Below are 26,272 nucleotides of genomic sequence, written 5' to 3'. Positions count from 1 at the left end.
TGCCAGTGTTCTTTCACAGAAATTAAACCGAAACTGACCAATGGCGTGAAGATACATTGTTCATGACTGTATACAAATTGGTTTTTTTCTGGGGTTCCTCAGCTCAGTTCTGTCCCACCATGCTAATCTTGCTCTTTTCCGCTGCTCCAGACAGATGAACACTCCATCGTGATCTACCCAGCAAGACTGTTGTGTAGATGGTGCCCCTCGCCCCCTGGCCAAGCTGCTTGCCCTGCCACGACCCCTGCGAAAGGGTCATTCGACCCCCAAAGGGGTCCCGATCCCCAGGTGGAGAACCACTGAACTAAGGGTTATTTCTATCTCTTCTGCAGAATTCCTGTTGATTTTTCTTTCAGTGGTCTACTTTCCATTGAAAATAATTCAAACGCTTTGATCCTAGGATGGACAGCTAAAACTGGAATTCTCTGACATTTCCTTCTTTCTGTTTCTGTGAATGCAACACTGTTATTAGTTAATATTCAACTGGATTAAGTTGACATTCCACTGAGATTATGACAGTGAACCCTCACCAGCCTCAGCCTTCCCCAAGACTCAGTTCCGCGAAACCTCTTTTAATTGCTTTGGTAACTTTAGTGCATTGAGGTTCCCTTGTCTAAACCACGGGCCATTGATCAAAGTCTTTCTTGTGCGGAACTCAAAATTCCCAATTTACGGATGATAATCTATAAATACAATCTTCCCGCACATTCCTCTGAGCATCGTTAGAAAGTCAGGACATCAATCCTCTCGTTCAGTCGCTCGCCCTGCTGTGAGAATAAAGGTCTTCTGCCGAAATAAAACGATCCCCCCCCCCCATGTTTCTTCACTTTCAGGTCTGCTGTGACATCTCATAAAATATGCTTCAGGTTTTACCCCCAACATATTTCAAAAGTATTACTAGGGAATATCGCAACCCAAGTTTGACGTTTTGTTTTCGGGATGCGATGGGGCTGACTTGTAAGGCAGCAGCTCTTGGCTGTTACTAGCAATGGAATAATCTGTTGTTGTTGTTGTTGTTGTTAGGTGTGAAGTCGTGTCCAACCCATCGTGACCCCATGGACAATGATCCTCCGGGCCTTCCGGTCCTCTACCATTCCCCGGAGTCCATTTAAGCTCGTACCGACTGCTTCAGTGACTCCATCCAGCCACCTCATTCTCTGTCGTCCCCTTCTTCTTTTGCCCTCGATCGCTCCCAGCATTAGGCTCCTCTCCAGGGAGCCCTTCCTTCTCATGAGGTGGCCAAAGTATTTGAGTTTCATCTTCAGGATCTGGCCTTCTAAAGAGCAGTCAGGGCTGATCTCCTCTGGGACTGACCGGTTTGTTCGCCTTGCAGTCCAAGGGACTCGCAAGAGTCTTCTCCAGCACCAGAGTTCAAAAGCCTCAATTCTTTGACGCTCAGCCTTCCTTATGGAATAATCTAGATGAGGCATAAACATAAACACAACTGAATAGTCCAAATTTTAGAGAGAGGATTAAATGGACATGCAGACACTGGAGTTTCCAAACTCCAGGAAGCGCTTAGAAATCTTCCACTATTCGAGTTGTTCTCTAGACCAGGGATTCCCAACCAGGAGTCCACGGACCCCAGGATTTCACAGGAACTCAGGAGGATTCATGGCCTTTCCCCTCCTGCTTTAATGGACTCAGACACAAGCTAGGGAACCATTCACATGTATTGTTCCCCCTTTCCCTTCCCAAGTGACTCATATATAAGCAGAGAGTAGGGTCTGGATTAGTACATAGCATAATTAGGATGTTTGTCAGATACAAGGGTCTTACAGAAATAACAAGTCAAATGTATAAGGTCATCAATAGTTTGGGTTCAGCTCTGGGTAACATAGTAAAGGATGGACCGGGGCGGGTCGGCCATTCTCGTGCTATTAGACCTGTCAGCCGCATTTGATATGGTTGACCACGAGCTCTTGGTTCACCGCCTCGCTGATACTGGGATTGGAAGGGTGGCTCTTAAATGGCTATCCTCCTTTCTAGAGAACAGGTCACAGAGGGTCGCTGTGGGGGAGGAGTTATCCGACTCCTTTGCACTCCCATGTGGGGTGCCACAGGGAGCGGTGCTCTCCCCCACGTTATTTAACATCTATATGCGTCCCCTGGCTCAGCTGGTACGGAGTTATGGGCTTGGGTGTCATCAGTACGCTGATGATACCCAGCTCTATCTCTTGATGGATGGCCGGCCAGATCTCCCCCCAGAAAAATTCGCCAGTTGTTTGGAAGCAGTGGCTGGATGGATCAGGAAGAGCCGCCTGAGACTCAACCCCTCCAAGACGGAGGTCCTTTGGCTAGGCCGAAGGGAGCAGGAACAGGAAGCGCGTCTTCCCTGCCTGGACGGGGTACAATTGTCATCTGTGCCCCAAGCCAGGAATTTGGGAGTGATTCTGGATGCCTCACTTTCCATGGAGGCCCAGGTCACTAAGGTAGCCCGGACGGCGTTTCTCCATCTACGCCAAGCTCGGCTACTAGCGCCCTACCTGCCCCCGGAACACCTGGCCACTGTGATCCATGCAACGGTTACTTCTAGATTAGACTTCTGTAACTCGCTCTACGCGGGCCTACCCTTGTCTCTAACCCGGAAGTTACAGCTGGTACAGAATGCAGCTGCACGGGTCCTCACTAAATCATCTTGGAGGTCCCATGTTCAGCCTCTGCTGAAGCAGCTGCATTGGTTGCCAGTTTGTTTCCGGATCAGGTTCAAGGTTTTGGTATTAACCTTTAAGACTATACGCGGCTTGGGTCCTGCATACTTGAGGGACCGCCTATCTCCTTATGCCCCCCGCAGGGCACTTCGCTCTGCGGGTAAGAATCTGCTGATGATCCCAGGACCCCGGGAGGCACGCCTGGCCTCGACAAGGGCCAGGGCCTTTTCGGTCCTGGCCCCTACCTGGTGGAATGAGCTCCCTGAAGAGCTGCGGGCCCTGTCGGAGCTCTCTGAGTTCCGCAGAGCCTGCAAAACGGAGCTCTTCCGCCAGGCGTTTGTCTAAGGCCGGGTGATGGCCCGGGGCTAAGATCGGACCCCTCTCCCCGGAGGGGGGAGGCCAGTACTAGACTGACCTGGTTCCCCAGAGTGTTCCATCCTATGCCCAATTATCCTCCGTTCCTTTCTGCTCATCCAGCGGGCCTGTATGGGAATAGTTTTTTTAATCGCCATCATTGTGACTTAGTCATTGTTTTAATGGGGTTTTAATGGGGTTTTAATGGGGAATTTTAATGGTTAATATATTGTATTTGTATTAAAATATTGTGAACCGCCGCGAGCCGGTTACCGAGAGCGGCGGTCATACAAATCAAATAAATAATAATAATAATAATAATAATAATATAGAAAGGTCCAGATTAAAGATTAATGGACAGATGTATTACCAATTGTGGAGCCTGAAAGCAATCTGGGGCCAAGGGACCAAGCCCTATGAAGATAGGTTGAGGGACTTGGGAATGTTCAGCCTGGAGAAAAGGAGGTTGGGAGGGGACATGATAGCCCTCTTTAAGTATTTGAAAGGTTGTCACTTGGAGGAAGGCAGGATGCTGTTCCCATTGGCTGCAGAGGAAAGGACGCGCAGTAATGGGTTTAAACTACAAGTACAACGATATAGGCTAGATATCGCAGTCAGAGTAGTTCAGAAGTGGAATAGGCTGCCTAAGGAGGTGGTGAGCTCCCCCTCACTGGCAGTCTTCAAGCAAAGGTTGGATACACACTTTTCTTGGATGCTTTAGGATGCTTAGGGCTGATCCTGCAAAGAGCAGGGGGTTGGACTAGATGGCCTGTGTGGCCCCTTCCAATTCTATGATTCTGTGATTCTATGATTCTATGATTCTAAGATTGTAATTAAATAGAACCTGTCACTGTGCTCCATGCAGGCACACAAAAACGTATACCCAGAATTAAGCTTTGCTCATCTTAAAGGTATCCCTGGACTCAAAATTATTTTTTTTTTCATATTTCATCACTGGACATTAACGGATGGATATAGTTGCCATTGCCCAGTTCCTTGAAATGATATCAGGCTAGTTACCTTAATTGTGAGTGCAATTTGAGTTGTACTCTGGTTTACTACTATGAGTATCCTGCCTCTTATCACCACCTTTGTACTTGGGCTTTTGGATGTGATCCAGAAGGCGATCAGGAGGCACAAAGGACAACATCTATAAAAGAAACCCCAGTGCGTAGACTAGTTTATACACATTTATCATGTACTAGAAGTAACGAATGTCCAGTGTCTAGGTTACATCGCCACATGCACACGGGAGGCGGAAAATCTCTAACACAATTCCATTTCTCATAACTACATGGTCACTAACTGTCCCCCAGCTCAGCAAAGCACGGAAATTGTCAACAGTTTAATGAAGCTATCCAAATGGCAGAAATCAAAGTGGGTATTTTTAGAGTATTTCCCAATTATTCAGCAGTATTTTGCCGCAAGAGGACTGCATCATCTGTTCTGTGCACAGTCAATTTCACTCAGACAATTCTCCGCACTCTGGGGTTCGGTCGGATGTGTGTGAATTACTTCTTTTTAATATTATGTTTATGCAATGAAAATTCTTTCATTAACTATATTGGGGGAAATTACTTCCAACAGAACAAGTGGCCCCATGCTAAGGAAGAAATGATTTTTAATAAATAGGAATTCATCTGCCATGCTAGCTGCCAGGGCTTATATATTCCCCCCCCCCTCCAAGTTATCCTATTACATACCAGGGGGTCTGTTAGCTGTGGAATTTGGATTGTGCCTCCTGGTGCATGCATTTATCTGAGCATCAGCCAAAAGCAACATTAGAGACTGGGGACAGGTCACAATTAAAACTTCAAAGGAAAAAGTAATAGGGCTCATGCTTTGTAATTTACTTACTGGTGGGTCTTCCAAAGAACACCTGGTAATTCTTATGCTACAAGGTCTACCATCTTTTTTCAGTTCTCGGTGGCTGGGTCCCATGGATTTGTTCCACTAGCAGTGAAACATTCTTCTAGTGCAGTGAGTCTTCCCAGAAGAACAGGTTTTTCAGCGCATGGAAGAACCTCTTGCATAGGAAAGGAGGTTTCTTTTTGTACCTCTGCTCACAGAACTGATCTGTGGGTATCCCAACATATACATCTGTCTTTGGGATAATTCTCCAAAGTAGGGATTCCCAACCAGGGATCCGTGGACACCTGGGGTCTGTGGAAGCTCTGGAAGGGGTCTGTGGTTTCCCCCATCCTGCCTTAATAGATTCAGCCACAAGCTAGGGAACTGGCGGCTTCCACTGAGTCCTCTTGTGGTTCTCTTGGGCCTGGGACGGAGTGAAGCCTGCACCTCTACTCTCACCTTAAACCCCTCCTTTCTCTTCCCCCTTCAGTGCTCCTTGATCCTGACTGTTAATGGAGGTGGTGATGTCACTTCCAGTGACATGTCACTTCCTGGGGATGTGGCAGAGAGGCGTGGCCAGCTGACATCACTCCCAGGGTTCCTTGAAGCCTGAAAAATTATTTGAGGAGCTTCTCTGTGGTCAAAAGACTGAAACAGGCTGCTCTAGACCTTCTTGTGTGGATTTATGTTTTGGATATTTGTTCAGCCTCATGGGTCCACCCCCCGCCCCTAATAAGTAGCATTTTATACCATGTAGAGCTTGTCAAAATGAATAGTCTAGTTATATATAAAGTTCTGTCAAAATGGTAACAGCAAAATAGTAGAGGATCATGGTTAGGCATCTGCACAAACTGCAGTTTCGTAGTTAAGTCTGAGGCTGAACCGTGAACTGAACCACAAATTCATACAAACTGTGAGGTTAGTTTGCGAAGTGACTCAGTTTATATTGGCTTAGGAGCCATTTAAAGTTGAAACCCCTGCTCTCTGCTCCCTATGGCTTTTAGTGAGGAGCAGGAAGCAGGATTTCCAAACAGATGAAAGGCGGGATTGCATATCAGTTACTTGGTTTAAATGGCTTTGAGTAATTTAAACCTTGCTTTCTGTTCCCCATATAAAGCAGAAAGCCGGGGAATTCCAAGCAGCTGAGCAGTGGATCTAGTCCAAAACAGTCTTTTGGATCTAATCCAAAACAGATACATTTACAGGGTAATCCCAAGCAGGTCTACTCAGAATCCTACATTTGTCTATTCAGTGAGGCTTCCTTCCAGGAAAGTGGCTTTAGGATTACACTATAGATTAGCGATCCCCAACCTGTGGGCCGCGGACCACATGTGGTCCTTCGACTAATTGGAGGTGGGCCCCGAAGGACGCCTTCCCCCCGGGCCCTTTACTTCACCCCACCGGCCCTTTACAACACACTTCGGGTGTCATTGTCTCCCATCACTCCCAGATGGGACTATCTCGTTGCAGAGAAACAAGCTTAGGGTTCCCATTGATTTGTCATTGTCAGGAGTTAAAATTTCCATGAAAATAAAATGTTCCTGATGTTCATTATTGTGGCGTGTCTGTATCTTATTTTGAAGGGATGTTTAAACATTACCATAGTGATCAGAGAGCGCTAGGGCAGTGGTTGAGAGTAGAGAACTACCCCCCCCACACACACACACCGGGTCTCAGTAAAAGGCGTTGAGTGGTCCCCGGTGAGTGGTCCCCGGCATTGAGTGGTCCCCGGTGATAAAAAGGTTGGGGACCACTGCTATAGATCACGCTTTAAAGAACAGGTGACACATTCATGACGTTTTATTTGAATCTGGGGAGAGTTTTTACACATGTATTACCTCTAATACAGATCCATTCCAACAAATCAATCTTTTTTTTTTTACAAAAAGAGATCTCACTGCACTGAAACAAGGTTACAGAAATGGGCATGTGAAAAAAGGCGGAATGAGCATCACACACACACACACGTAACATTTTGAACAAGGAAAGTACAATAGCTGTTCAAATTCCCATTACAAGGCTGTCAGAGAAAAATTAGTACATGATGTGCGCAGAGACAGAGATTGTTCAGAACGAACTGAGGCATGAAATCAGAATTAAGCAAAATGCTAGAAAACCAGGCTGAAGGATGAGAAGAAGAAGAGTTGGTTCTTATACCCCGCTTTTCTCTGCCTGAAAGAGTCTCAAAGCAGCTTACAGTCGCCTTCCCTTTCCCCTCCCCACAACTGGTACCCTGTGGGGTGGGTGAAACTGAGAGAGCCCTGAAATCACTGCTCGGTCAGAACAGCTTTATCAGTGCCGTGGTGAGCCCAAGGTCACCCAGTTGGATGCATGTGGGGGGAGTGAGGAATAAAACCCGGCTCGCCAGATTAGAAGTCCGCACTCCTAACCAAACTGGTGGACTCATTGTCAGCCAGTGAGATGCCAATAGCAGATTTAGGATTGGTTCATGGCATTTTTGCAAGACTTAAAGTCAATTTAAGGAGTATCTTTGCTAGTTACCATACCCAAATGTCTTTCATCGTAGACTGAGGAACTTATATCAAGATGGGTAGCCGTGTTAGTCCGTCCGTAACTGCAGAAAAGAGTAAGGTACTAGTAGCACCTTAAAGACTAACAAAATTTCTGCCAGAACAGGAGCTTTTGTGAGTCATGTCAAGAGTTCAGTAGCACCTTCAAGAGTAACAAAATGGGTGGCAGGGGATGAACTTTTGTGAATCATATCATGAGTCTAGCAACACCTTAAAGACTAACAAAATATATGCAAATTCTGTTCAGTATTTTACTTCATATATATTCTATATGTTTATGGTTACTTCATGTCCAATGTATAGTTTTTAAAAAAGTATACAGGTGACAACAGGGGAAATCTGGAAGTGACATCAGCCAACTCTAGGAATTACTGGAAACTCTATGGGTTTATTATAGGGTTTCCAGTGATCTCTAGGGTGAACTAACATAGTTTCTTGGTTTTCCCCAGAAGGGCCATCTCACCATCACCTGTCAACACACCTCATGCCAACCTCCATACTCCCTGCTTAATGGGATCCAAGGGCTAGCAGAGTCCCTGTAAATTTGTTGTCCTACACCATCAAAAGGCCTGAACTGTTTCATTCTCTTCTTCCTCCCTTCCTCGAGGATATGATATCATTTTGTCACAGGTTTTCTTGACCTCGGCCCACTTCCTTTATTACTGCTTATCTATTTGTTATCTCTGTATTCCCAGGGGAGGAGAAACAGGCCTACTGTTTTTGGTAACAAGTCTGCATCTCCTTTAATGTCGTCTTCTACCCTTATGTTCCTCCAGATTGCTTTGTTTGCTAAACTCTTCTCTCCAAGGCTGGCTGACGGCAGAAAAGAAAATTGGGTCCTCCAATTAAATCGAGTGGATCTGATCAAAACATAATCACTCCCCAAGTCGTTTCCGAACCTACGTAGCCCGTAGACTAATACGGCCCATTAATATAATTGCAAGTTATTGAGCAAACTTCCCTTTTTATATATATGAAATGATCTTGCAATTTGTTTTTATTACACAGTCAAGGCTGTCATTGTTTCCCCCCTCTCTAATTTATATCCAAATCTCTAATTCCCATTATGAACTGCCGCAGCTAAATTAGACCATGATTTATGTTTGGAGAAAAGGCAGCGGTGGCGGAATTCTCATTGGAAGATTAAAGAAGAAAAGAAAACCCACCCTGAACCTCTGATAACATTTGCTGCCCGTACTTCCCCCAAATTCCCTTTGAAACTTGCCTCTCTGTTGCATTATGATAATTAAACCACCACATGGGGATGTGGGAAAATCAATTAGTAGCATGTCCTTAGATGTTTGTATTCCTGCATACGGGGGATGTAAGTTTCTGTTAAGGACAAGGAAAACAAAAAAAGAATCATCCGGGCGGGATAGGAAGGCTTAACCAAAGAACAGCAAATCATGGCTTCTGTAGGCCTGCTTATGCAGAGTTCACAGAGAGAAAATTGGCTAGCCATTTCTTCGCCACCATGTCAAATGAGCCGTAGTTAGAATGAGAATTTACAACGTGTTAGCTGAACCGGTAATTAGCTTGAGACACAAAGGAAGGCAGAAATCAGCTGGGCGCTGTAGAGTCAGAGGTGATCTTTCAAGTCATGGAAATTGCAGTGTAATTGTTAACTTTTTTAAAGGCCTTGAGACTAGGTTTTGCTTGATATTTGGTATTTAAGATGCAAAGAAAGACGCTAAATAGGGAATAAGCACTCGAAAACAGGGAGATGATTCAACGGTTGGAGAGAATCGATTCCTGGAAATAATTAAAATGGAAAAGGAGTCCACGCCAGGAACGCCCAAGGGCTTTTTGTGTTTTTGTGTGCAGGAAAATGGTCTCAATTTCAGCATGAGAGGAGGTGTAATCCTGTGGCTCAGAATGGGAACGTTGAAGTTCAGGTCAGAGATGACTTAAAATATCTGCTTTTGGACCCAGCAACTTTGCTTTTTGGTTTGGACTTTCTCTCGTTCAAATCAAAAATTGTGATTCTTTTGTTTCTGTTTTCTATGTCCTTGCTCCAGATATGATCTGTGAATCCCTGCTCATGCGTTAGAGCAGGGGTAGTCAACCTGTGGTCCTCCAGATGTTCATGGACTACAATTCCCATGAGCCCCCTGCCAGCAAATGCTGGCAGGGGCTCATGGGAATTGTAGTCATGGATATCTGGAGGACCACAGGTTGACTACCCCTGCATTAGAGTAGTCTAGCTTTGAGATATCTGTGGCATGGATCCATGTGGCCAGATTGGCTGTGTCAAGGTGTGTGTGCGTGTGGGGGGGGGGGGCAACTGCCGAGCTAGGTAACACTCATAGAATGCTTTTTTGACGGCTGCATTGGATTGCGACTCCCAAAGGGATCCTGGGTCCAGTATGACCCCTAGGCTCTTAACTGAATCAGAGGATGTCAGGTGGAACCCATAGAAAATGGGGAGCACAGTATCCTCTAAGACCAGCTTTTACCGCTGTTATATTAAAAATTGACATTTTATATACACGAACACACCATGTAGTCCTTTTCAGACTTTGATTTTGGTGTGCCAAACACAAGCAATAGGAACGCACGCCATTCACAACCATCTCAATGTACAACGTCACCATTTTGTGGGAATAGAATAATGCACATATATTTTTTTTCATATGCCCAGAACTTCAATGTGTGCAAACGGCAAGTGCTCCTATGCCATCCCAGGAAGTGACATCACTAGGTGTTGCTATCCAATCACCAGTCAGGTATCTGAACGGTAATGTCCTGAGACCACGAATGAATCAACTGGAATGAGAAATGGCTTATGAGCTTTCATCTCTTCTGAGGGTTTTTGTTCCTTTGAACTGTTTTATGGTCTGATCCTGGCCCGAAGACTATTTTATCTTTATCGTTTTGGCCGATCCATGTTTCGATGCCTCGTCCTGTGGATTTGGATGCTTCATCCTTTTGAGCATACTGACTTACTCCATGCAATCTGCCTCAAGTCCCAGTGAGAAAGGCAGACTACAATGTAAATAAATACATAAATGAAACAAGTAACTATGATAAAGGTAAAGGTAAAGGTATCCCCTGTGCAAGCACCGAGTCATGTCTGACCCTTGGGGTGACGCCCTCTAGCGTTTTCTTGGCAGACTCAATACGGGGTGGTTTGCCAGAGACTTCCCCAGTCATTACCGTTTACCCCCCAGCAGCAAGCTGGGTACTCATTTTACCGACCTTGGAAGGATGGAAGGCTGAGTCAACCTTGAGCCAGCTGCGGGGATGGAACTCCCAGCCTCATGAGCAAAGCTTTCAGGCGGCTGCCTTACCACTCTGCGCCACAAGAGGCTCTTAGAGAGTAACTATGATAGGTGTACTCTTTAGCCTGAATTGCCATCTGTGATGCAGGACCTTATTTTCACCGTCGCCCCTGATGCCTTAACGTTTTTTTTTATTACACGCAATCACAATTCTCCTCCTATTACAGCCGTTGTTTGAAATGTTAATGCTATGAAAAGTCACCTTATTAAGACAACTCCGAGAAATAATGCAGTCAAATCTTGCATGGACCGAGGTGAGCTTCTATTTGCTTGGACAGCTGCCACGTCGAGCTGAATCCTTTATTCTGTTTTTAATTAAGGGCTTGGCAGCAAAGAGCTCTTTTGTTAGCAATTCTCCCAAAGACAAACCATAATTCTGAAGGAAGGCATTCGAAAAGGTTCTGGAGGACTGCCAGCCATCAAAAGTTCTTAATTGTTCAGAAACTGCAGTGTTTAGCTCTAAGTTGGCCATGGAGTCAACAGGAAGTCTTTATTGGTCAAAACCAGCACACAGAATCACAGAATCATAGCGCTGGAGGGTGCCATACAGGCCATCCAGTCCAACCCCCTGCAAAATGCAGGATGAGCCTAAAGGTATCTGTCCAACCACTGCCAGTGAATATATCCCCAGAACTCCTTGAATATATTCCCACAACACAGGTTTGGTTCGGATTCAAAGATTTTGGGCTGTGCTGGGCTGTAGTTCAAGGTAGAGTATGTGCTTGGCATGCAAAAGGTTCAGTTCCTGGTTGTTGTTGTTGTTAGGTGCAAAGTCGTGTCCGACCCATCGCGACCCCATGGACAGTGATCCTCCAGGCCTTCCTGTCCTCTACCATTCCCCGGAGTCCATTTAAGTTTGCACCTACTGCTTCAGTGACTCCATCCAGCCACCTCATTCTCTGTCATCCCCTTCTTCTTTTGCCCTTCTTTTTACCCCCTTCAAGGATCGCTGCCTTGTTGTGGCAAGGGGGCTTGCGTAGCTCAGTGAAGCTATGAGCTATGCCGTGCAGGGCCACCCAAGACGGACAGGTCATAGCTGAGAGCTCTGACAAAAGGTGATCCACTCCAGTATCTTTGCCATGAAAACCCAATGGACAGTTCAGTTCCTGGTATCTCCAGTTAAAAGGATTAGGCTATAGGTGATGAGAAATGCCTTGTCTGAGACTCTGGAGAGGTGCTGCCAGTCTTAGATGGGTACAGGCCCTGATGGACCAAAGTCTGACTCAGTAGAAGGTAGCTTTACATGGACATGTATTTTGCTATTAACAGACTCTCCCACAAGTGCTCCAGCCCAAGAACAGATGACCCCGTGGAAAACTTCTTGCACAAATGGAAGATGTCATGACCTGGAGGAAATCTCCACAGTTAATGAAGTGGAACATCTAGATGCACCACTTATTGCTTTCAATCTTTCTTCCATGATGCAACTCAAGGCAGTATCCATAATGTTCCCACGAAGTCTCCTGGGCAGGCACTGACCAGTCCCAGCCTTGCTTAACTTTAGTTGGGTTGCTGATTCATGTCCTTGCCCACCAAGCCTGGGACCATCAAAATACTGTTACCTGGAGATTCCAACTAACCAGGAAAGAAATCTGGCTTTGGAGAGTTATTCTGAACACACAAGAAGCTGCCTTCTACTGAGTCAAAGCAATGGTCCATTAATGTAAGTACTGTCTACTCAGATTGGTTGTAGCTCAGGAAGGGTCTCAGGAAGAATTCTTTCATATCACCGACTGCTTTGTCCTTTTCAGCTGGAGATGCCTAGGATTGAACCTAGAACTTTCGGCATGCAAACTAGATGACCTCCCACTGGGCCCCAGCCCCTCCTTTTTTGTATGTTTTTTTGCTTTGAAGCCAGTTGCCCCAAAAGCTAGTGTATTTTCCTCTCCTGTCTGCTTCTTCTTTTTTAAAATATTGAGCTCCACCTCTGATTTTTGCATTGGGTTCCACCCCAAATTGTTGTCTTTTGGACCCTGGCCCTTCTTCCAGACCGGCTTTAGCCTCCAGTGTCCAATCAAGGGCTCCATTCCAAATCCCAGATTTCTTTCGTTTTTTTAAGTTGCAAGAGTTGAGAATTCTCCGATCCGCTCTTTCTTCCTTTAGAGGACCAAGACACAACCTGGCAAGACCACCGAATAACCCAAGTTCCCTCTTCCCAGATAGACAGCCTGCTCAACATCAGTCGTTCAACATTCCAAGCTTTTCACCACCACCTGCTTCTGAATAAACATTAATCTCCCAACATAATTTCCAGAACACGTCAAGACGACAAATATGTTTATCAACATTACATGCTACAGTCCCTCCTAGACTATTTCACTTCATTTTACAAGTGTACATGCAGGAGAAAGTATACTCTTGAAAGTCGAGGTGGAGAAAGTTCTTTTTTATACACTCTCGGATCATGTGCGGAAATGTGACATCAGCATTTCAGGAGACCTTAGAAGGCTCTCAGTAGGCTTCACTTGGTCCATTCTCAGTTGTTCAACCTGGCTACAAGGAGCAAAGATTTTCTGCCCTTATCACTGCACTGGGTGTAGGGTTGTGTGCAGCGGTGTCCGAATCAGCCTGGAATGGATAAAATCTAAAACCAGCATACCGAGAGGAACTAGGCTGGCCTGTGAGAATCAAGATGGGAACATCATCCACTATACATCTGTTAGTGAGGGAGTAAGTGACTCCTGTGAGAAGAACTCAAGACTCAGCTGGGGTTGCCAATTTCCAGATAGGGCTGGGAGATCTCTCAGAATTACGACTGATCTCCAAACTACAGAGATTACTTTCCCTGGAGAAAATGGCAGCTTTGGAGGGAGGCGGAAGCCATGGCATTATATTCCAGCCCGAACCTTGCCTTCTCCACCTCCAAATCTCCAGGACTTTCCCAATCTGGAGTTGGCAACCCAAGGCTCAGCAGTCAAAGCTAAGCTGGAATCTTCTGAGGCTTTGTGGTGGCAACCATCGTAGACGTAAAGGGCTGCTCCCCTGTTAAGATTTCGATTTGCGGCTTTTAGTTTCCGAGCTTACCGCTTTTAAATGTGTTCGGTTCCTAACGAATCTCTCCCTCAAAAAAAGCAAGTTATTTAATTAACTAATTTCAATATTTATATCCTGTTCTTCTTTGTAAAACAGATTCCTGCCATCACAAAAAAAAAAACAAACCCAACCACCAGCCTTAAAAAGCATAATAAAATAGTATCACACGTCTAATTATTTCTGTCAAACCTTATAAAGCCGGCCATTGTCAATCAAATGAGCTTGCCCGTTATCTCTTTCCTGCAGGCATTCAGACAGTCAAAGGAGGGAAATTAATGAACTGACATCTGACCTTTTGTTTGCTCTCAGGGCCTTTTCTCCTTTCTTCCATGAGATGGTTGGTTTAGGAGAGCCTTGCGGCTTGCACTCCACAGAGACTTCCTGGCCGATGGTGACGATGATGGTCTTCTTCAGCTGACTTGGCGGGAAAGTGGGAGCAGAGGCTGATTGACAAGGAAAGAGATTAGACTTAAGGGAGGATGGCCAGCTTGCATAGTAGAAACGTAGAGCTTAAAGGATCCCAAGGGTCATCTAGTCCAACCCCCTGTGTAATGCAGGAAATTCATAGAATCATAGAATCAAAGAGTTGGAAGGGGCCATACAGGCCATCTAGCCCAACCCCCTGCTCAACGCAGGATCAGCCCTAAATTCACAGCCACCTCTCCTCACTCTGAGAGCCATCTTGGTTAAGAACCCGCCTGCAGACAGCTGGGTGAACCTGAGCTCATCACAACCCTGACAGAGCTATTCAGAGCTCTTTTAGCCTCCCCTACCTAACAGGGTGTCTGTTGCGGGGAGAGGTGATTGTAATTCCCTGGCACAGGAATGCGGCATAAAAAAACCACCACCACCTCCTGCTCCTCCTCCTCCTCCTCCTCTTCTTCTACAAGTTACCTTTCCTCTCCACCCAGAAAACAGCTGTACTGTTTGCCAGTCAAGTTCCAGATCAAGTTTAAGGTGCTGGTTTAAGGTTAACTTGAAAGTCTTATGTGGTCTGGGAACTGTGTACCCAAGGGACAACCTCTCTGTATATGCTCTCCAAAAAGCTCTTCATTCAGAAAATTCCAACTTGCTGATGATATCTGGGAGGTGTGGCTGGCCTCAACTGGAGCCAGGGCCTTTTCAGTCCTGGCTCCAGCCTGGTAGAATGAGCTGCCAGCAGAGGCGTTCCGGAGGGCTGGCAAAACAGTGCCCTTCCACCAAGAACCATCGCAAATAGCAGAATGGGCCCTCTGCCAGCTCCCTACTCCCTTCCATCCCACGTCTGGTGATAACCTGTTTTCCAGCAATCGGTTTGCAGGTGTTAAAGGGGCAGTTGTAGGAGTGCTTCTGATTGTTAGCTATGATGAATTTCGATTGTTTTGAAACTTGAAACTGTATGGGTCTTTCATTGTCAAACACTGTCATGAGCTGCCTACAACCATTCAAAGAGGGGCGGCCTATAAGTCTCAATGTAAATAAATAGACAAATAAGGGGGGGGGGAAACAGGTTTGAATTCTGTTTTGCTTTAGCTCTCAGGGACTCTGGCTCTCTAATTCTAGCCTGGCATGATCAGTGCTTGGTGGAAGAAAAAGGGAGATGGTTTCAGTTCTTAGTAGACTTTACTTATCAGTTCTAAGTAGACTTTACTTATCAGTTCTAAGTAGACTTTACTTATCTAAGTAGACTTTATTATCCTGTGGCCCATTTTGCATAATGAAGTGCCACGGTTTTAGATCCACTTGGAAACAACTGGCCTAGGGTCTACCCCACTGTAACCCCACTGAACACCCTCCTCACCATTTCACACAGAGCATGCTGTGCAGGGCTATTGGGGCAGAACTGGCACTAAGTTAACAGCAGAGTCTTAATCCACTGGAAACAGAGAGAGGAACTCTGTGAAGTTCTGCAACGACATACCCAGAATCCTCAGCTCGGCACTGGTGTAAATGGCTCCATGCTTGTTTTCTGCCACGCACTGGTACATTCCAGCATCCGACTGATTGACACTGTGGATCATCAGTACACCATTAACCATCTCAATCCTGCTCTGTAATGGAATAGAAAAATAATTCTACAAAAGCAAACAAAACCAGAATAATTTGTTGGGTTTTCAGCTTCGGAAGGAAGGAAGAAGGGCCTCGCAATGGGTTAATGGTGCTCATTGTACTCAACAGGCAGTGTCTAATTTAAGATGGCCAAAAGTTCCTCTAGTCCAGAGGTGGCCAAACTGTGGCTCTCCAGATGCCTGTCCATGGAGAGTCACAGTTTGGCCACCCTTGGGCTAGCCTATCGGAGCTTTCATCCAGTCCTAACAGTCCCTTAAGCTGCAGTAAGGCATCAAACTTGATGGAATGGTGGGCTGTACACCAGTAGTCTTGGGTGTTCTTTTCCTTTGTCTCTGGGAAAATGCTAAAATACTTTGGATGCAGGTAAGAGCATGCAGTGGTTACGAAACTATACTTGAAAGTGCATAGGAAGCCATTGATGCAGCAACAGGAATCAGAGTTTCCCAGAGGTCCCGAGACCTCTGTACTGCACACGTTCCAACATTCCAACTGTGGATCATCAATACACCATTAACCATCTCCGTCCTGCTCCGTAATGGAATAGAAGCCTGGTGAATTATAATCAGTGCTATGTGTATGCAATGAGCCTCTTGTGGCGCAGAGTGGTAAGGCAGCAGACATGCAGTCTGAAAGCTCTGCTGGGAAAGCTCATGAGGCTGGGAGTTCGATCCCAGCAGCCGGCTCAAGGTTGACGCAGCCGTCCATCCTTCCGAGGTTGGTAAAATGAGTACCCAGCTTGCTGGGGGGTAAACGGTAATGACTGGGGAAGGCACTGGCAAACCACCCCGTATTGAGTCTGCCATGAAAACGCTAGAGGGCGTCACCCCAAGGGTCCGACATGACCCGGTGCTTGCACAGGGGATACCTTTACCTTTACCTATGTGTATGCACCTTTCCTCAGAGGCAAGATTTTTCCTCTGAGAGGGGAAAAAAAGACATACTCAATGTTGAAGATCTACAGCAGCCTTTTCCCACCTTTTAACTGTGGAAGAACCCCTGAAATAATTTTTCAGACTTCAAGGAGTCTCGGGAGTGATGTCAGTTGGCCACACCTCCCAGACATGACCACCTGAATTAACTCGAGGAGGACTGAGGGAGGAGAGACAGGAGGCGATTTAAGGGGGGGGGTATGCATGCAGGCTCTGCCCCCTCCCAGGCACAGAAGCCATAGGAGAACTCATGCTTGAGAAGGGGGGCAATGGAAGCAGCCAGTTCCCTAGCTTGTGGTTGAGTCCATTAAGGTAGGAGGGGGAAGGCCACAGGTCCCCTCCAGAGCAACTGCAGATGCCCAGAGGTCTCCAGACCCCTGATCAAGGTTACTCTCATTAAGTCATTAACTCAAGGTTATTAAGTCAAGTCATTAAGTCAAGGTTACTCTCATTAAGTCATTAACTCATTAAGGCCACATTAAGTCAATGGAGGCAAGGTGAATTGAAAGCAAACAAAAACTACTGCATCCTTACCTCCTGCCAGAGTGATGCTCCATTTTTTAGCCAGCGATAGGTGGGTCGTGGCTTCCCAGTCGCTTTGCATTCCCATCGAAGCTGCTCGCCGCTGTCTAGCTGAGTATCATTAAGCCTCTCCACCCAATGTGGGTATGCTGCCAACAAAAAGGAAAGGGGACCACAATGCTTATGGTTGCTGAACAAGGCAGCCATATGATGACATACGGCAATTCTTAAAAATTAGGAATTTGGATTTGGCTTAATTTGGATATTGTGACACGGTTTTCTGATTTGCCATAATTTGTTTTTGCCTTCTATCTCCACAGTTATGGTGGTTTTTCATTTAGACTGAGGAAGAGTGCATGCGCTCGAATGCTCACGCCTCAAATAAATCTTTGTTGGTCTTAAAGGTGCTATTGGACTTGAAGACAGTTTCAGAGGGGAGCCATGTTGATCTGCAGTAGAATTCTTCGATTTGAGTCCAGTAGCATCTTTGAGACCAACAAGCTTTTTAGGAGTAAGAGTTTATGACGTACAACCAGTAATGGAGATCCATGAGTCCTTATGTCCCAGTCTGAAAGTAGAAGGGATGCTACAATGAATAGAAACCATGCTTTTCTTGAAACCATGCTTTCCTTTGCAAAAACTAAAAATGAATACACTGCACTGTCTGAGGTTAAAAAGTCAAGGTAAGTAGACTTTTGAGGAAGTTCGTTACCATCCAAATTTAAAGAGACAGCTCTTACATGGTTGAGTGACTGCGTATTACGTCTGCTGGGCAGAAGCCTACCATAAACTTGAGGAAGTTCCACCAGCTTAAGGAACCTTTCTCCACTCTAAGGAGCCCTTCCTCCATCCTACGTGATTCTTCTGTAGGAGGAATAGTCACTTAAGACAGCAGGAGGCTTCTTAATGCTGATGGGAGCCATGAGAATTGTAATCCATGGACATCTGGGCGGCTGCAGTTTGACAACCCCTGGTTTGGAGGGTGGACTCTAAGGCATTGTACCCCACTGAGATCTCTGTCCTCCCTGTATCCTATCCCTAAATCTCCAAGAGTTTCCCCACCTGGATCTGGCAACCCTGCTTCTTTGCACAACGATGTTGGTCTCCTGACAAGTCTTCTATTGAGTCCCCTGCCCACAGGCCTGTTTCCCAGCCTAACAAAACGGTTTAGCAACAACAGATGACACTGCAGGTTTTAGGCCTTAATAATTATTCTACAGATGCCAAATTCCAAAGGAAAAGAGCCAGCTCAAATTAATAAGCCTTAACTCATTAATCCAAAGCACTGAAGAGGAAAGCTATCTAAATCTCTTCTGTATGGCATTGCAGAGGATCAGGTGTCAATGGCCTTGACACCACGGAATGCAGAAGAATATATCTGGCAGGGCTGGTTAGTAACTGAGAGTTAGCACAGTGAAGGATCTCTTTTGGACAGAATAAAATCAATAAAGCACTTTAATAGCAGCTCCTCAGCTGGATGGAATTTAAGAATAAATCTTGCAATCTATTTGGTATTTGACCAGTCACCAATCAGGGTCGCGAGAAGCTGCAGAAAGACATGACAGTTCTGCCCGGTACACTGGTTGCAAAGAATATAAATCAAGTTGATATTTAGTCTTGACTCTCCAGATAGCCAAAGGAAGCTTGATCTGCAACGGTGGACGTGTACGGAAAGAGAATGGAAATCACATGTGTCTAGTCAAGAAACCTCAAGAAAAAAAAATTATCCTGGGTGTAAAACAGGCTTGATAAGGTCCAAGTGGTGGTTGGAGAGCTGGAGAAAATGACTGCCTTGGACTGTATGGCATTACACCCCACTGAGATCCTTTCATAGAATCATAGAGTTGGAAGGGACCTCATGTGTCATCTAGTCCAACCCCCTGCACTATGCAGGACACTCACATCCCAATTGCTCATCCACTGTAACCTACCATCCCCTTGAGCCTTCACAGAATCAGCCTCTCCATCAGATGGCTATCCAGCCTCTGTTTAAAAATTTCCAAAGATGGAGAACCCACCACCTCCCGAGGAAGCCTGTTCCACTGAGGAACCGCTCTAACTGCCAGGAACTTCTTCTGGATGTTTAGATGGAATTTCACTTGAATTAATTTCTCTCTTCAAATTCCACCCACTCCAAGCTGGACCCCCTCACACACATGTCTCCAGGAGAATCTCACCTCATTGCTGGTAATCCTAGTGTAAAACAATGACATTCAGAACTTTATTCAGAATGTAGCAAGTAGGGTGTGATGGAGACAAATCCCTACAAGCTTGTAAAAGAAATTTCAGTTGCCCTTCTCTCTTTTTTCAGCCTCCCTCCACCCACAAAATCTGCTTTTGAAAGTTGGGGGACTCCATTGGAAAGACTGGAGAACCCTTGTAAGAGTGAGGAGTGATTTATGTCCATTCCCCCTTTGGCATAAATTGAGGAAATAGCTCCAATTGAAAAATACAGGAATGTTAAGTTTGAGTTCCCAACCCAAGGACTTTTCAGCAGTCACCTGAATTTTACTACTTTACACAAGATAGTGACTGAAATGTGGAATTTGCTGGCAGAGGATGTAGTGATGGAATAAACAGCTTTAAAGGGGGATTAGATAGATTCATGGAAGATAAGTCTATTCATGGCTACCAGCCATGGTGACTGAGAGGAACCTTCACATTCATAGGCCAGGAGGCAACATCAAGGGAAGGCCTTGGCCACTACGACTTGCAGTTGGCTGTCCTGAGGAACTGTTTGGCCGCTAAGTGAGATGGGATGCTGGATTAGATGGACCAGTGTTCTGATCCAGCAGGGCTTTTGACTACCCGAAGGAGTCTTAAAGCAGCTTACAATCAGTGACTCTTCTTCTTTGGGACTTTCTGCTGCTAATGAGGTCTAGCAATTAGAGAATATTAAGAAATCTGGAAAGATGATGGAGATAAAAACTTGTGGCATGCGGAGTTGCATTGGGGCCAAACTAAACACATGCTAGAAGATCTGTATTTGGATTGCCAGAGTAACCTAAAAACAAAACATGGTATTAATGTGGTTTCCAATTTTGATCAGGGTTGCAGGGCAAAGGGAAGGAGGGGGGTGTCAACTCTTTCCCTCCATACCATTCTTCCAAATTCAATCTCCCCTCTTCCTGAACTGTTGTTTATTCCCTACTTGCATGACGGCTGTACATTTACACTAAAAGAAGTAGGGAAACATTGTTTCTGGTCCTTTTGACACCTGGGAAAATGGCATAGATAAAATAGGGAAATCTTCCCTTTCGACAACAGGCTTGATTAAAGTAAATTTTGCCACTGCCATTTTTTCAGTTATGTGGCGGCTACTGAACAACATGAGATGCTATCACAAGTCCTCAGTCCGCTGGGGTAGCTTGACCTTTTGGCCTTAGTTTGCTCCCAAAGATCACAGCTATGTCTTATTTTAAGCACATCTGGTTCATAAAACTGTGATTCATCTGTCAGGTTTGCCTTGAAAAAATCCTAGTTTCTTTGCCTTTGATTACTTCCCCTCACCTTCTCCACAGAGCCTTATCCGAGCTTGCACTGGGAACACAAAAGCAAACCAACATTACTCCAGGAAGACTGCCTGTGCATGTGTACAGTGATGGCATAGTTCTAAACAGCATTTCACAATTCTAACATCCACAAAGTCCATGGGCTTAGAAGCATCTCTCTTTTTCTGTGTGATCACAGTGGGGTAGCTGCAACTAGGCTGCACATGCAACCTCTTAGAGCAGGGCTAGTCAACCTGCGGTCCTCCAGATGTTCATGGACTACAATTCCCATGAGCCCCTGCCAGCAAACGCTGATGTTAACCAATCAGATTGATTGGAATAGACTGTCACTCAAGACTCTTCATTTCTTTAAAGAATTAACCCCTCACAGTCCTTTAGCTAGTTCTAAAGCACTTCTAAACTTTCAAAAAGCGCACTGTCACACCTTCTTAACAATATTTGAATCTGGTGACTGAAGAAAGGAAAACATATTGTGTAGAATACTGAAGGCCATCTGAGATTATTTTATTTTATTATTATCATTGATTATTATTAGCAACAACAACAACTCCATTTATTGCCTGCTATGCCCAGCCTGGCAGGCTCATAGTGGGTTAAAATTCAATTTTAAAAATGCAGCAAGCTATTGAAAAAAATAAATTGCAGTGATAAATAGTATTCCAATTTCAGGCAGGCTAATAACAGCAAAATACTAGAAAAAAACAAATGGACTCTCACAATAGAAAAATTCATAATACGATGTTCAATAGCAAATATTAAACTAACCGAAAGCAGTTTGAGAAAAGGCTCTTTGGACAATAAATGCGGATCATTTGCCATTTAGGAGAAAACAAAAGAAAAATTAATGAGGCTACCCAAGTCAACCAATTGTTCACTTTAATTAGACATATTTGAGAGCATTAGGTGTACACTGGTAAGTCGTTAAAGTCTGAAATGTTTTGTTAGCATCTAATTACTAAAATGCTGTTTGCATTATTTTTTTTACTAAAATATTAACAATGTAAAAGGTTAAGAGGAATCAGAGCCTGGACTTCTTAGCTGAAGGGTACATAATGAATTTCCATGTATCTCTCTCAAACATCTCCAATCCCTACAGTCAGACATATGCATGCTGACATCCTTAAGATCAGGGTCCTCAGCATGGGTAATATGGTACCCAACAACACCTGGTCCTGGTGCCCGCCTAATATTTTGATAGCGTGTAGGCCAGGCTTTCTCAACCAAGGGTTCATGAAACCCTGGGGTTTCTTGATGGCCCTGGAAGGGTTCCCTAAATGGTTGGGAGTTAATTCATTTTAAATATATATTTTTAAATTTGTTAAAACATTTATGGGGTGACTTGACCATAGATGGTTATGTCAACCTCCCCAAATGGTCAGTGATGGGCCTGGAGGGGAGGGAAGGGGAGGAGCCCCAGGTGGGCATGTACACAGCTCTGCTTCCCAACCACATTCTGCATGATCGTACTACTTCAGGGGTTTCTCAATGGTAAAAAAAATTGAGAATGGCTGGTGTAGGGCAAAGTGAGATTTTGCCCCAGCAAGACTTCTGACTGGCCATTGGAAATGTGATTGGTTGTGCAGATTTTTAAAAGCATTGTTTTGGCAACAACTGCTACCACAACAGATAGATCTACACTGTAAGTAAGCGGCAGCAGCCATCTTCTGGATGGGTCTGCCTCCTGCATCAGCCATTTTGTGTCAGCCATTTTGTATTGTCCCCACCACACTGTCTCGGAATTCCAAATTTACCCACCGGCTCAAAAATGTTGGGGACCCCTGCCTTAGATTGAGGAAAGAAGTATCTTGAACATATTACTTATGCCCTGTAATTTAAAAGTGTCATGATGATTCATGAAACTGAATAGGTGTGCTGCTCTTTCAAGGTCAGCATTTCTTATGACCGGTTATGGCTTTTGACGATCTCTGAAAGAAACCTGCCAAGACATACTTTGTGATCTCTTTAGCAGGAGACGTCAGGGATTGAAGCTGGAACATTCTGCATGCAAAGCAGGGGCTCTGTTACTGAGCCCTGATCCTTCCTATGGTCCATTAGAAAGAAATCTGAATTGGAGTTATAGAAAGGACATGCCAGATGCTGTGGGGAATAAGGGAGGGGGGGACCTAGACTCTGGGGCCAGCAGTTCCAGAACCTTGCCCTGCCAGCAATCAGAGTTTAACTGCTGTTCTAATCTCATCTGCCCCAGAGCTCATGACAGCCAGCAGTGAAAGCACAACCCAACTGGAGGGGTCCAGTGAAAACAGCAGCATCTCATTTGTGATGCATCCGGTGGTATGAAGATGCTGTCTGAAGGCTGAGCCCTGCAGTTTGAGCAACTTTGGAGACTCCTGAATGAAGTCGATTGTTGACTTGTTTCAGATTTGGCTATGGGAACTTAAATTGCTGGTGGATGACATGAGCCAGAATATGGACAGGGGGAATGTTACCCTGTTAATTCTCCTTGACTTCTTGGTGGCTTTTGATACCATCCTTCATAGAATCCTTCTGGATCACCTTTCAGTGGACACTGTTCTGTGGGGCTACCAGTCCTTCCTTGAGGGCAGCTTTTGGGGTGTGGTATGTTAGGCAGATGTTGCTCTGCCCCTTGGTCTTTGGCGAGCAGGATTCCCCAAGGGTCCCATCTTGTTCTCCCATGCTTCTTAACATCTATGTAAAGCTGCTGGGAGAGATTATAAGAGATTTGGGCTGTGCTGCCACCAATATGAAGATGGCACTAACTTCTGTTGTGGGGAGAGGAAAGGGAAGGCGACTGTCAGCTGCTTTGAGACTCCTTCTGGTACAGAAGAGCGGTATATAAGAACCAAAACTTTGTCTTTTCTTCTATTTCTTGCTTCTAAGTATGCTTTGGAAATTGTTAACCAGCACCTGGAGGAAGTTTAGGATTGGATGAGGTCTAACAAGCTGAAACTTAATCCCTACAAAAATGACTCACTGTATTCCCTGTTCTGGATGGGGTTGAATTCTGCTGAAAGGAGCGGGTTCATAGCTTGGTGGTACTCCTGAGTCAGGCCTCCTGTTGGATAAACAGGTGACAGCAGTGACCCATGGTACCTTTCCCCAGCTTTGGTTGGTATACCAGCTGGGCCTTCCTGGGCTGAACAAATGTTGCCACTGTGGCACATGCTCTGGTAACATCTAGATCATATGGCAGCCGTGCCTTGTGTATGGCTATTAAAGCTTTTAAGGTGATTTCTCCCTCAGTTCATTCTGGAAACTCCATAAGCAACCAGTTGGTTTGTGGACTGAACTATCCCTATGGGACCTGGCAGGTCATCCAAAAGGTGGTCTGGGAACACAATTGCTACAGCTCCAATATCCTAGTTTGAATTTTATGGGTACACCTCTTATTATTAGGGTGGGGTATCTTGTCTCTGTGTTTGCTGTATGAGATGACCTACTTAGAGGAAGTTCATTCATAAAAATATATTTATTTTGTTAAGCACACACGGTGCTGTATCGATGGTGCCTACAATTGTGTGCTGATCATGAGAACGGTGTTTATTGGACACAACAGCCAATTAACCAAACAGGCCGCAACTAGGCCTCAATAACTCTAACTCCTCCTCCAGGTAGGGTCATGAGACCCAAGTATCCCCTTTCCAGAGAGCCTCTGGGAGTTGTCCTTAAAGCAATAGTACCAGTATACTACAAGCACCATCAGCAGTTATATTAAAACACGCTGAAGCAGAACACAAGATCCTCCTTTGCAATTATCAGCTACCAGCCTTCCAGCTGCATTCTTGAGTATGCTCTGTTCAAACAAGTTGAAGCCCTTCAGGACTGGTCCTGGCTCTGAATGAACTGAGTCTCAGAACATTCTACAGAATCTTCCTTAACATGGAAGCCTTCCTCAGCAGAAAGGTCAATATGGAAGTGGTTTGCTGAGGGTGATAAACTGAAAACTACTGCCTGAGGCCATGCAATCAGATTCCCAATGTAATAATTTCGGTCAAATTTTAGGTGTCTACCTGATTCAGGCAAGGTGATAACGGTAGCATATGAATCCCCAAACAGGGAAAACCAAACCACTCAGGCCTAGTAATCCCAACCATGGCGTGATCTCAATCATCTCCAGGGCTGGTTGTCAAGGCAAATGGCTGACAGATACACTGCTTGTTTCCAAAGTGTCAGCTGCATCAGGAATTCACTGTACATCTGGTTGTCAGTACTAGGGAAGATGAGAATCAAATCAGTCCATAACTGAATGAGAACAGACAGGCTGACTCTCAGTGTTCCAGGCATTCCCCAAAGTGCCCACTGTGAACTGGATCAGATTCAGCTGCCAAGCTGAGCGTGATTAAAGCGGACAGAAAGCTAGTACCTCAGGATGAATGCAAACGGGGGCCTTCTCCGGAATGACAGGCTTAATCCCGTAACCTCGCCTGAAGCTGTCCAAGGGACCTCTTCCAAGAGATCATTGTTTACCTACAAGCCATTAAACCTGCAGCAAGTAGAAGATGTACTGTCCATGTCAGGCTCCTGACCAGGAATTGTATTGAAGCTAACAAGCCATAACTCTCTGCAAGGGCCTTGCTTATCTTTCAAGATTTGATGAGATCGGAAATGCTTTCCCTCCCTCACAAGGGAATTACGTGGATTCAAAGCAATGGGCAGCACGGCTTATGACTGCTTTGGATATGACATTTTGGACATTGTGTAATGAGAACAACTGCGAACAGATCCTAATTGCTTTCTGTTCAAATGCACCTGTTCACTCAACAGGCTCTCCACAGAACAAATGTGGACTTAGCTGGAGTAGATGAGGATACTCAGATGTGGAGCTCTACAATGCACAGCCGACACTTCTCCCCGAAAAGAAACATTGGGAGGGGATGATTAACAACACCCATAAGTAATTTTAGACTCTGGACTCGATGGACATATGCCTCCTGTTAGGAAAAGCAGTGTTTAGTTTGGATAGAAAACTACAGCCTGCTTTTGTGGGGCACTACTAAGCCCATGAGCAAAGGCCCAGGAATTTTGCCCTGAAGGTTTGGACTTGATGACATCACAAAGAAAGAAGTGAGAGAGAGAGATTTACTTTTACATTACTCATTGCTTTTCCCTGCAACCTCATCCTCAACTGCTTTTTGCTTATCCCAAACAAGATCCCAAACATATATTTGATGCACACACCCATCAAGAAATGGAGAAGACTAGATGGAAAATGACCCTCTTGTTGCTTGGAAGTTTGGTATGCATTTAGATCGAGCAGAGACAATCTGTATGGAAATGTATCAGTTCAAAACCAGCATGAATTTCCATGAACAGCCGAAAGGTTCGTGCTGGTTGACCTGCCATGAACCTCATTTCACAATCCACAAACTGGCCAAAATTCATCATGTAGTTCATGAGTCGGTTCATGTTCATCCCTATGAGGGGAAAGAAGGGAATTCTTTCTATTTCATCATCTATTTCACAGAGCTGTAGTGAATGTGGATGTGGGAGAGAGAAGAATGATGTAAACTGAGATCCTTTTGGGGAGAAAGGTGAGATATAAATGAAGCAAAGAAATAAAGCTGAAAATGTTGATGGGTG

The 26,272-nt window shown here is 45.1% G+C and overlaps 1 protein-coding gene across 3 annotated transcripts in view; it reads right to left on the bottom strand.

Annotated features, from left to right (window-relative positions):
- The window catches only part of CNTN5 (contactin 5), a 744,496-nt gene that overhangs the window by 139,662 nt on the left and 578,562 nt on the right, over positions 1-26,272 (bottom strand). For all 3 annotated transcript variants that reach the window (XM_077341497.1, XM_077341498.1, XM_077341499.1), the window contains exons 11-13: positions 17,214-17,350; positions 15,602-15,731; positions 13,994-14,144 (exon numbers count right to left, since the gene is read on the bottom strand). In XM_077341497.1, coding sequence (XP_077197612.1) covers positions 13,994-14,144; positions 15,602-15,731; positions 17,214-17,350 — 418 coding nt within the window. The remainder of the gene's footprint in view (positions 1-13,993; positions 14,145-15,601; positions 15,732-17,213; positions 17,351-26,272) is intronic.

The sequence above is a fragment of the Paroedura picta genome, chromosome 6, assembly GCF_049243985.1.
Source record: "Paroedura picta isolate Pp20150507F chromosome 6, Ppicta_v3.0, whole genome shotgun sequence".
In the NCBI taxonomy this organism is placed as follows: Eukaryota; Metazoa; Chordata; class Lepidosauria; order Squamata; family Gekkonidae; genus Paroedura; species Paroedura picta.
Note: the sequence above shows the minus strand (reverse complement) of the source record. Positions and strands in the feature narration are given on the sequence as shown.